Source organism: Bidens hawaiensis, unplaced genomic scaffold (genome assembly GCF_021521415.1).
Source record: "Bidens hawaiensis isolate Kalapana, Puna unplaced genomic scaffold, B.hawaiensis_p1.1 tig00001236_1, whole genome shotgun sequence".
In the NCBI taxonomy this organism is placed as follows: Eukaryota; Viridiplantae; Streptophyta; class Magnoliopsida; order Asterales; family Asteraceae; genus Bidens; species Bidens hawaiensis.
In genome coordinates this window covers 2,801,286-2,816,128 of record NW_027491070.1, presented here as the reverse complement: position 1 = coordinate 2,816,128, position 14,843 = coordinate 2,801,286, and the positions used below count along the sequence as shown (strand labels likewise).

At 47.7% G+C, this 14,843-nt stretch overlaps 1 protein-coding gene across 2 annotated transcripts; it reads left to right on the top strand.

The window, feature by feature from the left end:
- The first annotated feature begins 12,421 nt into the window (after window positions 1-12,421).
- On the top strand, window positions 12,422-14,611 carry LOC143569097 (uncharacterized). Of its 2 annotated transcripts, none has more exons than XM_077055091.1 (2): window positions 12,422-14,252; window positions 14,355-14,611. In XM_077055091.1, exon 1 carries the CDS (start codon window positions 12,423-12,425, stop codon window positions 14,214-14,216), a length of 1,794 nt encoding a protein of 597 aa, XP_076911206.1. In that variant the 5' UTR covers window position 12,422; the 3' UTR covers window positions 14,217-14,252; window positions 14,355-14,611. The 2 variants fall into 2 exon arrangements, with proteins under 2 accessions (XP_076911206.1, XP_076911201.1); XM_077055086.1 differs by having other exon boundaries at window positions 12,422-14,256; window positions 14,362-14,611.
- The last annotated feature ends 232 nt before the right edge of the window (window positions 14,612-14,843 follow it).

Genomic DNA, 14,843 nt, shown 5'->3' with positions numbered 1-14,843 from the left:
CAAAGGCCATCTGCTCCCGCAGGACCCACCATGCTCAGAGAACCTTACGCGCAGTACGCAAGCTGTACACGCAGGGAAAGCCTCCCAATGGTAAAGTACCCCGCCTGTTCCCGCAGTTGCGGATACAAGCCATCAGGGAAGGCTACCCGCAGACAGCAGGGCTACACGCACAAGACACTAGATACTTCAGTAGTCACATGAAGGGATGAGCAAGGCGGGAACAATCCCGCCTAAATGAGCCAGTCTGTATGATTCTGAAAGATCTTTTGTACTATACCTACCAAGGTATGGATAGGACAGACGATCTGACCAGAACAGCCCATGAGCCAATCACAGGGTGACAGCTCACCGACAACAGTGCGAGGAGGAGCACCCTCTAGTACTGTTTGTCACTATTAGCCGCTGCCTACTCACCAACCCTTACTGTGGGGCATGCACAGCCTACAGTTGGTGGAATAGTGTTACTGTTGGCCGTAACCTATTCACCAACCAGCATGGCCTGCGTACAATCCGCAGTAGGTGGGACGTGCATAGTCTACAGTTGGTGGAATAGTGCAGCCGACTTTGTTACTGTTGGCCGTAACCTACCCACCAACCAGTATGGCATGTGCATAGTCCACTGTTGGTAGAACAGGAATACTATTCAGCCGGCTGTACCTTCTAGGAAACCTACCTTCGGCTATAAATACTCCAACATCTTGGAATGGTAAGATCATCTGCTATCCAGTTATCTAGCAATCTCTTAATATACACTTATATTCAGAGCAACCTAGTCTGATTCTCACGCCGGAGGGTGGTCACAAGGAGGAACCCCCCCTTCTCAGTGACGAGCTTACGGTGTTTGTTTTGCAGGTCTCCTGAAGAACAGCCTTCTCAGCTAGATCTCATCCGTGGGAAACATTACTTAACCCCCAGATTATCTATAATCTGTACCGGGTCACTTAGTGTTTCTTCATTGGCGCCATCCGTGCATAAAAGCTAGAACTATTTTAGTTTTTTCACAATTTCTGAAGAAATGGTTAACGTTACTCCGGTCCAAAGGCCTGTAACCGACCAAGAAACCCCGATAACAACCCCAGCAACTGGGGGGAACACCGGCGGTTATACAATCCTTACGAACACTACCCCGACTACCCAAGCCGGGGCAAGTGCAGTAAATATTCCACTGGGGTTCACCGATACCCAGCTGGAAAAACGAACGAGGGTCCCTCGCCAAACACTAGATCAAGTGAAGGCGTGGGCCGAAGCACGACAAAGAGAATTCCAAGCCGAATTGGATGAACGCTTGCGTTCAGCTCAACAGGCCGACGAATTCGGCAGTACTCGCCAACACCTCAATATGAGCAGTGACTGCGAGTACTCAGACGACGAGTTGGAGTCCGATACCGACGCGAACCCTCGCCATAAGGCGAAAGGGAAGCGTAAGGAAACGGACGTCCAACCAAAAAGGAATTTTGGGGAAGCTTTTAAACCAATCGCGGAGAGAAACCCGCGTGACTTCTCCAAAACCTTTAGACCAACTGCTACAAATGCAGGAAAGTCAAAATTCGCAAGGGACATTGCGGAAGCAATCGCCCCGAGAAGTGCCAAACAAATGTCCAACATTGGCACTTATGATGGTCTATCCGACCCAGACGACCATTTGAACAGGTTCATTGCGGGGGCTACCGTCAGCAACTGGACGGAACCCACGTGGTGCTACATGTTCCAAATGACTCTGGTCGGAGCGGCCAGGGCATGGTTCGATCGTTTACCGATCCACCACATATATGACTGGGCGGACTTTCAGAACAAGTTCAGCCAGCACTTCAGCCAACAGAGGAAGTACACTGAAGAGCAGTGGACGATCCTCAACTGCGTGAGAGAGGAGGATGAATCTTTACTGGACTTCATCACTCGCTTCAACACCAAAAAGCTTAGTCTCGGCAACATAAGTGAGGATCTGGTTCGCGCCGCCTTCATCCAAGGCGCCGAATACCCAGAACTTATCAGCACATTGACGGGTAAGGATGGCATGCCATCAACTTGGGATGCCATCATGACGGCGGCAAAGCGCTTTGCCGAGACGGAAAAGCAACTGGGAAGGGATCTTCCCCAGAGTACACACCTCTACACGCAGAGGACAAGAGAGAACAATGTCCGGATCGCCCGGCAGAACAAAAAGAGGAGGCTAGGTATTTGGCAGTCAAGGGTAAACTTTGACACCTCATCCAGCTCTCGCCCTCTTGTTGGCGGAAGGGATAACACACACCCTTCAAACCGAAAACACCGGTGGACGCCACTCACGAAGAGCGTCACGGAGATATTTGCCACGGAAAAATTGCCATGGCCAAAAGCCCCATTGATCCGGCAGAAACCTAATGCGGATCAAAGCAAATCCTGTGATTTCCACGGGATAAAGGGTCATGGTACTGAAGAGTGCACATCCTTGAAGGATATTATTGAGACATTTGTCAAGGATGGAAGACTTGCACATCTCGTGGCATCAATCAGGAAGGGAGGAAGGAATGACAACCGGTACAGAGGTAACGGACGAAAGCCCGTCGACATCAGCATCAACATGGTTCATGGTAAGGTCAGAGGAAGAAAAAGGCGAGTGACAGAACCATGCGCGTGGAAGGAAGCTGAGGTGCGCTTCCCGCGAGTGCCAGGAGGCCCCAGCAAAGAAGGCCCCATCGTCATCAGAAGCCAGCTGGGGCATTACATCACTTCCCGCACTCTTGCTGACAACGGCGCTTCGTCGACAGTGATGTACAGGCAGTTCTTTGATAAGCTGGATGATGAAGATAAAGAACGCTTGGAAACGGTCTACGCTTCAATGGAAGGGTTTGACGGCAGTACAGAAACCCCCCTGGGTATCCTATCTTTCCCCGTTACTCTTACTGATGGGAATCATTCACGCACAGAAGACGTGGATTTTGTCGTGATGAAAAAGCCACACCACACGTACGACATCCTATTCGGAAGAGACGGGATGGCAAGATTCAATGCCGTGGTATCTTCAGTCCACGGCATGATGGGATGGCCAACAGCTGAGGGTGTAGCGATGATCTCTGGCATTCCCCATGTATGCATTGCATCTGTCTCATCTAAACCCAAACCGAAAAAGGCTAAACCAACCATCACTGAACCGGAAAAATGGGCCTTCAATGGCAAATACCCAGACCAGGCCGTTACCATTGGACCAACAATCGTTGATCCTACCCGCACATTACTCAAACGCTTACTGCAGAAAAACGCTGACATCTTTGCGTGGGCACCAGCTGACATGACTGGTGTACCCCGAAGTAAGGCGGAGCATAAGCTCAAGTGCGATCCGGCTGTTACGCCAGTCGTACAAAAGCGCAGAGTAATGGGGCCTGAACAAACTAACGCGTGTAGAACCCAAGTCAAGGAACTCCTTGACGCAGGCATCGTACGCGTTAGTAGATATCAAACATGGGTTGCAAATCCCGTAATGGTACCGAAGAATGACAAACAATGGCGCATGTGCATAGATTTCAAAGATTTGAACAAAGCATGCCCCAAAGATTGTTATCCGTTACCAGAAATTGATCTCAAGGTGGATTCGTTGGCACCATTTCGCCTTAAATGCTTCTTGGATGCGTATAAGGGGTACCACCTAATCCACATGGCCATAGATGACCAGGACAAAACCGCATTTCGGACGCCCGATGGTACATTTTGTTATAAAATGATGCCATTCGGACTTAAGAATGCAGGGTCCACGTACCAACGACTAATGGACAAAGAGTTTCATGCCCAGATCGGGAGAAACTTGGAAGTCTATATGGATGATTTGGTCATCAAAAGCCTCGAGCCAGAAGCGATGTTGAAAGACATTGAAGAAACTTTCAACACGCTCCGAAAAATAAACATGAAGCTCAACCCGAGCAACTGTTCATTTGGGATGGAGGAAGGGAAGTTCTTGGGAGTCATTGTTACTAAAGATGGCTTCAGAGCGAACCCTGAAAAGGTCGAAGCCATTGTTAAAATGGAATCACCTACCACCATCAAACAGGCTCAGACACTGAATGGACGACTAGTCGCACTTAATCGCTTCTTGGCAAACCATGCGGATAAGTCGTTTCCTTTCGTGTCAACATTGAGAAACTGCTTGAAGAAAACGCACTTCCGCTGGACACCAGAAGCGGAAGCAGCTTTTCAGGAGATTCGGTCACGCTTGATCGAACTTCCAACACTTACAGCACCACAAGCAGGAGAGGAGTTAATCCTATACCTTTCCGCAACAGATAGAGCAACCGGGGCAGTCCTGCTAGTAGAACGAAAGGGCATCCAGATGCCAATCTATTATGTAAGCCGAGTACTAACAGACGTAGAAACCCGGTACTCTACCCTCGAAAAATTAGTCTTAGCACTTATACACGCTTCACGCAGGTTAAGACGATATTTCCAGGGTCACCCAATTACCATTCTCACCAACTTCAAACTCTCAAACGTTCTAGGCAAACCCGAATTATCGGGACGTCTAGCCAAATGGGCAATTGAATTGGGAGAATATGCAATTAAGTACAAGCCAAGACCAGCCATAAAAGGCCAGGTCCTGGCCGATTTTATTGCAGAAGTCCCCGCTTCGCGGGAGAAAGAGTGCCAGGAGGAGGCTCAACCCTCCCCAGCACAGGACATCAATGATGTCTGGCGACTCTACACTGATGGAGCCGCCAGTAACGAGGGTTCAGGCGCAGGGTTAAAATTAACCAACCCAGCAGGCCAAGAATATACTTACGCTATTCGGTTGGATTTTCCAAGTACGAATAACGAAGCCGAATACGAAGCATTCTTGGCCGGTTTGAGAATTGCGCGTAAGATGGGAGTGAAAAACTTGGAAGCCCACGTGGATTCCATGCTGGTGGCCAACCAAATAAATGGGACGTACACGGCTGTGAACGACACAATGGCCCTGTACCTCGCCCAGGCAAAAACCCTCATGCGTGATTTTAATGATTGTAAAGTCATACACGTCAAGCGCAGCGAAAACAAATCTGCGGATGCGTTAAGCAAGCTTGCGTCACTAGCCTTCACCCATTTGGGAAAGGACATCAGCATTGAACTCCTCGAAGCACCATCAGTCCCGCACAAGGAAATTTGTGTCATCCAAACCGGTACAGAAACGTGGATGACACCGATAATAAATTACCTTGCAGCAGGAACACTACCAGAGTCAAAAACACAGGCAAGAAAACTACGCTGTAAAGCACTAAATTATCAACTTGTCAATGACATCCTTTACAGACGTAACTTTCTTGGCCCACTCTTAAGATGCGTGGACAACCAAGATGCTGATTACCTCCTAAGGGAAGTACACGAAGGCATCTGTGGGGTACACGCAGGTCCCCGCGCTGTTGTAGCCAAGCTAAACAACGCGGGATACTTTTGGCCGGGGATGCATACGGATGCACTGGCATACATCAGAAAATGCAAGTCTTGCCAGCTTTACGCACCCAACACGCACCGCCCGAAGAATGAACTTGTTCCAGTCACTTCTTCATGGCCATTTCAAAAATGGGCCATCGATGTGACAGGCCCATTTCCCACGGCAGCAGGAAATGTTCAGTTCCTAGTGGTAGCCATCGACTACTTCACCAAGTGGATAGAAGCAAAACCTTTAGCCCAAACAACCGCAAAACATATCAAAAAATTTATTTGGGAATTTATTATTTGTCGTTTTGGACTTCCACAGAATTTGGTGAGCGATAACGGCACCAACTTTGCTGATAAGAAGCTACAACAGTGGCTAAAAGAACTTCAAATCACCCACACCTTTACCTCAGTGGCACACCCGCAAGGTAATGGTGAGGTGGAAAGAGCAAACAAGAGCATCGTCGATGGCATAAAGAAAAGACTCTTGAAACACAGATCCGGCTGGGTGGACGAGCTTCCGCACGTCCTTTGGGCAAACAGAACGCTGAAGAAGGCCAGTACGGGAGAAACCCCGTTCAGTCTCACTTATGGCACTGAAGCCATGGTCCCAATCGAAATTGGTTTACCCTCACCAAGGGTCTTGATCCAGCCAGAAGACAATGATGCGGAAAGACGGCTAGACCTTATGCTAGCCGAGGAACGCAGAGACTTAGCCGCAGTGCGTGAAGAGAACTACAAACGACAAATGCAAAAGTACTACAACACGCGGGTAAAACTCTGCAACTTCAAGATAGGAGACTACATACTGCGTAACAACGAGGCTTCAAACCAAGAGCGCCCGGGAAAGCTGGCCCCGGTTTGGGAAGGGCCATACATTATCAAAGAAGTCCTGGGAAAGGGCGCATACCGGCTCGAAAGGCTCGATGGCACTCCCATCCCAAGAACATGGAATGGAGCTCAATTACGCAAATGTTATATGTAGATCAATTCCAAAACTTGTAAAGAAAAGGCCTAGAGCCACTTCTAATGGAAATGATTCTCCTTTCATAATGTGTTTACCTTTATCCTTATGAACTTCCCACTAGTGCCGGTATTTACCGCATAAACGGGGAGAAGTAAGTCGTTACGTGTGTAAGGCGGCAAAACCCGCATAAACACAACGTTAAGGGAAACCTACACGCAGGTATGATGTAAGTAAAGTTTAGCCATCCTTGTAAGTGCAAGTGACGGTCCTACCCGCACAATCACGAACAAAGAAGCAAAACTTCAACCTATCATCTACCACGTTCAAAGGTTATCCTAAAAAAAAAAAAAAAAGAGGAAAACCTACACGCAGGTCAGATATGGGTAAAGTTTAGCCATCCTACTAAGTGCAAGTGACGGTTATACCCGCACAGTCACGAAAGAGGAAGCAAAACTTCACACCTATTATCTACCACGTTCAAAGGTTAACTTATCCTCAAATAAGGTAAACCTACACGCAGGTCAGATGGTAAAGTTTAGCCATCCTACTACGTGCAAGTGACGGTCCTACCCGCACAATCACGGAAGAGGAAGCAAAACTTCACACCTATCTACCACGTTCAAAGGTTAACTTATTCTAAACACTTGGAAAATTGCTAAATTAAACTTAAGTAAGTCATAACGTTTATAAAGCAAGGAATCCAATGAATCAAGCGGTCTTAGCCGCGCAAAGATTTACATTTCATAAATATTCGTTTGTTACAAGAATGGCCGGGTAACTACCCGCCTACAAAGTAAATCTATACAAACTAAATCTATCCAAGAAGCGGGAAGGGATCTTCAGGATCAGGCTTCAGTGCCACTTCCACTTGGACCAGCGCCGTCAGTAGAGCGTGGCTGTTCAAGATAAGCCTTAAGGATAGGTAGCCCGTCATCTGCAGCAGCAATTTCATTCACCTTCTCCACCACCGGATGCGGGAAGGCGGCGTATTGATTTACTTCTTGGTCATATATGGCTTCAGTATCTACATTATACAAAGGGAAGTTGGATGGCGGGACGCCTTTCTCAACAAACCCTAGACCAAGCAGGAAGCCGACCCGTTCCCCATCCTCGTGAGAAGCGTTGAGGGCGGCGCTCATTGCATCGTCGTAAGATGTCTCTGAAAAGACCCGATGCACAACCTGCATAAGAAAATATACAAGTGTCAACACCCTATCTACAAAGAAAAGCGTGAAGACATGAAGATAGACTTACCTGAGACAACGCTTCTCGAAGAAGCCATTCCTTGGCAACCAGAGCTTCTTTAAGGGCGGCTTGAGCTTGGGTGCAGGCGCGTTCGGCTTCGCTTTTGTTAAGGTTGGCAAGTAGCACTTCCTTTGCGGCAGCCTCTTCGACGCCCTTAAGCTTCCGCTCTGTATGGTCAAGCACGCCCCTCTGGTCCAAGATCTCCTGGAACTTCTTGGCATCTTCCATCGCCAAGGCATCATGAGCGCGTTGGAGAGCCTCTAATTTGGCCTTGAGCTCCTCGTTCTCCACGCGTAAAGGCTCAGCAACGGCTTCAGCCTTGGTGGCCCTCTCGGTCGCGTTCCTCGCAGTCTCCTTAGCTAGCCGAAGCTGTTCGTTAACAGCTTGGGCAGCCTTGGAGCGGGCCTCGAGTCGCGCTTGAACCTCAACCTCGAGGGCCTTGAAGGCCTTCGCCTTCTCCGCAGCAGCTGCGGACAGCTTTTGGTTCTCCTCCCGAAGAGCCCGCGCTTGGGATACTTCCTTGGCGCGAGCTACTTTCAACTTGTCATTTTCACGACAAAGCAGCTCGACGCGCGGCTGCATCCGGGCTTGGAGAACTCGAAGCTCGTTGGTTAGCCTACCCTCCTGGTAGCTAGCCATGGCTTCCCCCAACGCACCATGGGGAGCAGCGTGGCGAGCCCATTCCACGCACTCCACAGGGGTACGAAGGGTTGTTCCTCGGCGTATGTTCCATCGAGGAACATACACTTCATTGGAATCCGAAACTGCAGAAAACAAAAAGCAGTTAGGAAAAGATGATAAAATATATAAGTAAAAAAGGGCCAAAGGAACCCTACGCACCTGTAGGGTCAATTACAGGCCGATAGCCGCCGAACCCATCACCTGAACCCAATGGAAATCCATCCAAGAGGTCAGGCAGATGGGAAGGTGGCGGAAAGATGCGAGAAGCCCCACGCGTACCTGAAGGACCGGCCGTCGTTGCCGATGACGGGGGCATGGTAGCAGCCGCCGTAGTCGCCGCCGCGGTCGCTGCCGCAGAATCCACGGCAAAAGTAACCGCCGCCTCTGTGAAGGATGCTGTAAAAATTGCACTCACAGCCGGCGGTGACGTCATCTCGGCTGGAACAGTCGGCTCAGAATGAGCAACTGAACCAGCGGAAGCAGGCGCAGGCGCCTGGGTCGTCGCCTCAGGTAGGCTGACCAAGCCTACCGTCATTGGCGGAGAGGTTGTACTCGGCCCCTCACCCTGGAATGCGCGAACATCCACACCTGCGTAAAGAAGAAAAGTGTTAAAAAGACTTGAAGATTATACTACGAAGATAAAAGCTAAGAGTTGTACTTACAGGGTTTCTTCAGCTTGAACGTACGGACGGGCGGGGACGAACCCGATGGAGCCGGTCTCTTGATGCCGGTCACCGTCGTCGTCATTGGTTCTCCAGAGGTAACAGTCGTAGCCTCCGGAACAGTGGTCTTCTCACCACCGGGCTTCCCCCCCGCCTCTTCACTATCTGACTCAGTGTCAGATAGGAGCACTGGATCGGCTGTGGAGGCCGCCTTCTCCTTCCCTTTCCCGCCGGCAGCCCGCTTTTTCCGCACTAACGAAGGACCATCTGCGGATTCCTCAGAAGAAGACAGGGTGTAAGCAATTCCAGCAGCGGGTACAGCACTGAGGGGTGGAGGGGAGAATAACGCCTTACCTGGCCGCCGGTGGCTCAGGATCTCGTGGCCCAGCGGATAAACCTCCACAAACCGATCCGCTGTTTGCTCCAGGATGGGCAACTCGTTCTCGTCAAGAGCACGAGTACCCATCCGCACAGGATCGTCAGCTTCCCGCGGGTACAGGAGCGACTCCAAATTGTTTCCCTCTGAAAGATAAGAAACAGTTAGAAGACAAACTCATATCAGCAAGAAAGACAAGACATACCATAAGGAGTAGAGTTCAAACCGTATTCGAGAAGGATGGGAACCTGAGACGCCTCCTTCCACACCCGGCTCATCCCCAGCATCACCATCCCGGACTCCGCAAACCGGTAAACCGGAGATTGGACCAGGGATATCTTCGAGAACCATTCCACCTCCTGGTAGTTGGGGGCGTGAAGGCTCGGAATTGCTTGGCCATTTTTAAACTTCATGGCAAGGGGGACGGCGCGGGCGGATATGTAGAAGAACTCCCGCTTCCACGATCGGAGACTGCGCTCGGTCGCACAAATCTTTAAACCCTTGATACGGGTTGTCAGGGTGTACCACCCCTGGATGCACCTCCAAGTATAGAAGGTCATCAGGCGGTCCACATGGGGCTCGATGCCCAGAATCCGGCACACCCACTCGAAGTGGCGAATCTTGGCGACCGCCATAGGGTGCAGCTCGGTCAAATGAACACCGTGCCTCTCAAGGACACGGTAAACAAACTTTGTCAATGGGAACCTAAGATTCCCATAGACAAAGAACGCTGCATAAACCCCGATCTTGCCTCTGGGGGCATCGTACACGGTCTGGTGGGATTCAGGAAACTCAGGCTCGAGAGGATCGAGCATGAACTTCCTAACAACATACCGGTACTGATCGCCGGGCAGAGCACACTGGCACTCGCCAGCAGTACTCCTATCATCGGTCGTAGGCTCGAAATCATGTGAAGACATCTTGCAAAAGGAAGAAGAAAACGATTTCAGTGGAATGCTCGACTAATTAGAGTATTCACCGGAAATCGCTGTAAAGATGAAGAGAAAATGTGAAAGTATGAATTGGAAAGGATCCTCCACCCCCTTTATATACTAATCGCAATTAATGCGGTGAATTTAATGCGGAGGAGAGAGAAATTGAAGGTGCAATGAAACTATGACGCGTGGCAAAAAGCAACCTGGCAACAGCTGTCAAAAGGACGCGTGCCAGTAATTTCGCGGCCACGCGCCCGAAAAATCGCGCCCACGCGCCTGAAAAAGCGTCAGGAATGACCATGTACTGTCACGTCACCATAACTTCCTGCACGTCCTGACACAGTCAGAAGAAACCGTCGCACGACGTTTCAGATGTTTGGACTGTTCTTATCCTTACCAACCTTTCGAATTTCAAAATTCAAAATTCAAAAAGATTCAAAAGTAAGCGGGAAAATACCGCTTACCTTGGCAACCAAGTAACCATAAGACGGATGCGGGTACAGTGTTAAGGCAAAACCCTTCACATACCTAGCACCCGCAGGGAATTGAAGCCAAAAAAACCCCGGCAACAAAGTAACTATAAGGCGGGTGCGGGTACAGTGTTAAGGCAAAACCCTTCACATACCTAGCACCCGCAGGGAATTGACGCCAGGGGTACCTTGAAAGTAAAGTAACTGTAAGACGAGCGCGGGTACAGTGTTAAGGCAAAACCCTTCACATACCTAGCGCTCCGCAGGGAATTGAAAGCAAGAAGGATCTTTTGGGCAATGCTTGTGGAAACGGAAATAACATCCCCGCATAGCGGGAACGTCGAGAACTACATTGTTTTGAGGCTCCAGGATGGAATTGGTGGTTTAAACATAATTGATCACTATGTTCAAAACCACTAAAACCTCAAGGAGAATCCACACAAGTGAGACTCAACGCTCCTGACTTGCGAGAAGGTTACATACCTACCCGCATCATACCCAAAGATCAAGCAAAAAAATCGGGAATTTTTGCAAGTGACATTTGGAAATCCGCGGGAAGAATCCCCACGGAGAACCTTAAAACTAAAAACCTTTTCAAAACCCCTTGCTTAAAGTCCAAAAGTTCACCTCACTTTATTGAACATTCATGAGAAGAACATTGGACTGGGGGGACTTGAAGAGGTAGTTCCCAGCAGAGCCCAGTTGGTCCCGCAAGACTCACCTTGAACAGGGACGTCTGCGCAAAGGCCATCTGCTCCCGCAGGACCCACCATGCTCAGAGAACCTTACGCGCAGTACGCAAGCTGTACACGCAGGGAAAGCCTCCCAATGGTAAAGTACCCCGCCTGTTCCCGCAGTTGCGGATACAAGCCATCAGGGAAGGCTACCCGCAGACAGCAGGGCTACACGCACAAGACACTAGATACTTCAGTAGTCACATGAAGGGATGAGCAAGGCGGGAACAATCCCGCCTAAATGAGCCAGTCTGTATGATTCTGAAAGATCTTTTGTACTATACCTACCAAGGTATGGATAGGACAGACGATCTGACCAGAACAGCCCATGAGCCAATCACAGGGTGACAGCTCACCGACAACAGTGCGAGGAGGAGCACCCTCTAGTACTGTTTGTCACTATTAGCCGCTGCCTACTCACCAACCCTTACTGTGGGGCATGCGCAGCCTACAGTTGGTGGAATAGTGTTACTGTTGGCCGTAACCTATTCACCAACCAGCATGGCCTGCGTACAATCCGCAGTAGGTGGGACGTGCATAGTCTACAGTTGGTGGAATAGTGCAGCCGACTTTGTTACTGTTGGCCGTAACCTACCCACCAACCAGTATGGCCTGTGCATAGTCCACTGTTGGTAGAACAGGAATACTATTCAGCCGGCTGTACCTTCTAGGAAACCTACCTTCGGCTATAAATACTCCAACATCTTGGAATGGTAAGATCATCTGTTATCCAGTTATCTAGCAATCTCTTAATATACACTTATATTCAGAGCAACCTAGTCTGATTCTCACGCCGGAGGGTGGTCACAAGGAGGAACCCCCCCCCCCCTTCTCAGTGACGAGCTTACGGTGTTTGTTTTGCAGGTCTCCTGAAGAACAGCCTTCTCAGCTAGATCTCATCCGTGGGAAACATTACTTAACCCCCAGATTATCTATAATCTGTACCGGGTCACTTAGTGTTTCTTCAGCAACCATGGGTAGTAATGAGCTTTTGACACACATCATAGCTTTGGGTGTTCTTGTAATCACCTTGGTTGTGAATGTTCTCATTCAAATAGCAACAGGAGTTGTGTCATACAAAGAAGATGCCCCTGTTATTCAGATTATTTCACCCAAGTATGCTGATGTTCAATCAATGGGCATAACTACAAATCGCAATACCATGCTATCCACCATTTATATGACTATGTTACTCGTGTTGTTGGTGATACATGTATGTTCGTGTTTAGCAATTCTAAAATCTAAAAAGATTATAGAATCGAAATACGAACGACGTCATGATAGTGCTTTGAAAGACATCCAAGGAGAATTATTAACGGTTGAGAAGCTACAAATGCATGTGACCAACCACTGGATCATGGCGGAAAGTGGCAGCCCACAATTCATAATCTCTTGCTTTCCAACGACGTCTGCTTCTGGGGTAATCTGTGCTTTTATCACTATCTTGCACACTCTTACTATGTCCTGGATTATTAAAGCTGGTTTGATGAAGGACTATAATTCGGATTATAGTTGGTCCATGATAGTAATTCTCATAGTACAATCTATCGGAGTCGTGATTGGTACAATCTCGCCGCTTTCTAGATGTTTTGCTATCTTAAGCTTTAAAGTGTCCTTCAAAATCATTTCAAAACATCTTAATGTCTTTGAAGTAGAAAGCTACTGGACTAGCAAGTTATATGTTTGGAAACATGCTAGTGTCCAGACTTTGAAAAAGCTTACTATTAGCTTTTGTATAGAATTTCAAGAGGGAGTTGTGGTGGTATGCAAGATAATATCCTTGATCCCATTTTCCTTGATGATATTTGTCTTGTATTGTTTGAAGTGGGCCGTGTTTAGTTCATCGGAACAAAATAAAGATCTTTGCGCATACGCTTTGCAACTTGAAGATGAGATGGAGCTTGCTGAGAGAACACTAGAACGCCTATCAAAATCCGTGAAACAAATGATCAAGAAGGGCGAAAAAAGCCAACCAAACAATCTCATGAAGCTGATTTTAGAAAGATCTTCTTGTGGTTTTCAAGGAGTTAAATGTTTTGATCACATCGATCATGATGTTCCATCGAAAGTGGAATATCAAGATTGCTGGAGCTTACCGGTGGTAACACTAACAGCCATCGCCGTTTCTCTTCCAAAAATCGAAAAGAAGGAAGTTGATAGCTTGTTGAAAAGTGTCAGGGAAGGTCTAGTATATGTCACACTTGTGGAAGAGATCCTCAATGCTACCCATGATTATGTAACCATTCAAGAGGCTGCACAAACTTTGTGGCAAGAAGTTGATGTCCACCACAAATGGTTAGGATACAAGTTGAAAGACCATGCTTTCCAAGACACTAGAGCTGCACAGATTGTCGAATGGTTTGGGGATACAGCTAGAAACATAGTTTACACGGAGGACATAACTAAGGATGATTGCATTAGCATGTCTATTTGTGCTAACTCGATGTATCGTATATCCAAAACAATCATGCTTACCTTCCAAACCGACATTGATGATAACGTTAATCAAAAGAACCTATTTGATAACTTATCATCAATGATCGCTGACATTATGGCTGCTTGTCTCACCAACTTACCGCAAGTTATAATAACGAAATGCCACACTAGTGTGATAGAGAAAAGGGAGACCACTGTCCAATACGCAGCTCAGCTTCTAGGTGAGACTACACAAATAATCAAAACCCTTCAAGATCGCGGAATTCCAAGCATGAATCCAGGTGACTTGTCGTTTATCGACAAATGGCGTGCCCATTTAAGGGACCCCTAATTCATCAAAAACCATTTTAGTTCTTCAAGTAATGGAGTAAGTTCATTTGCCTGAATATAATATCATCTTTATTTGTTTTCCTTCGTTGATTTCCTCCTATTTTATGCATTTATGCTAACACTTGAGTATGAACCGCAGTGTCAAGCTAATATTATTTTCATGGGCGAACACTTTTACTGCTCAAAGTAATCTAGGATGAGATTGAGATCGAATAATATGCTCCAGCTTGAAGAATAAAATGTGCACAAGTAGCACCAGAAGGTATATGTGATGATCAAGTCCTTGGCTCTCATAACTAGTACCCTTCCCTAGTTTGCTAGCTTGTAAATTGTTGTATAAATATTTGGTTTCTTGTGTGGTTTGAGGAATGTTTCAATGCATTTTCTTATGGTTTGTTGTCTTGGTTTACTGCTGCATTTTCTTACTCTGCGTATACATGTTCATTGTATGTGTTAACAATTAACTTAAGTTATTACTGGAACCCGAAAATTCAATATTCATGTCCACACTGTGTCACTAAAATTCGGGTTTTTTTCAGTCGGAAATATGTTCGAATCTATATCCTGTCATAGATGTGTCGAAACTTAAATTTTCTTAAGAAAACTGGATCTGTTATAATAATGTCAC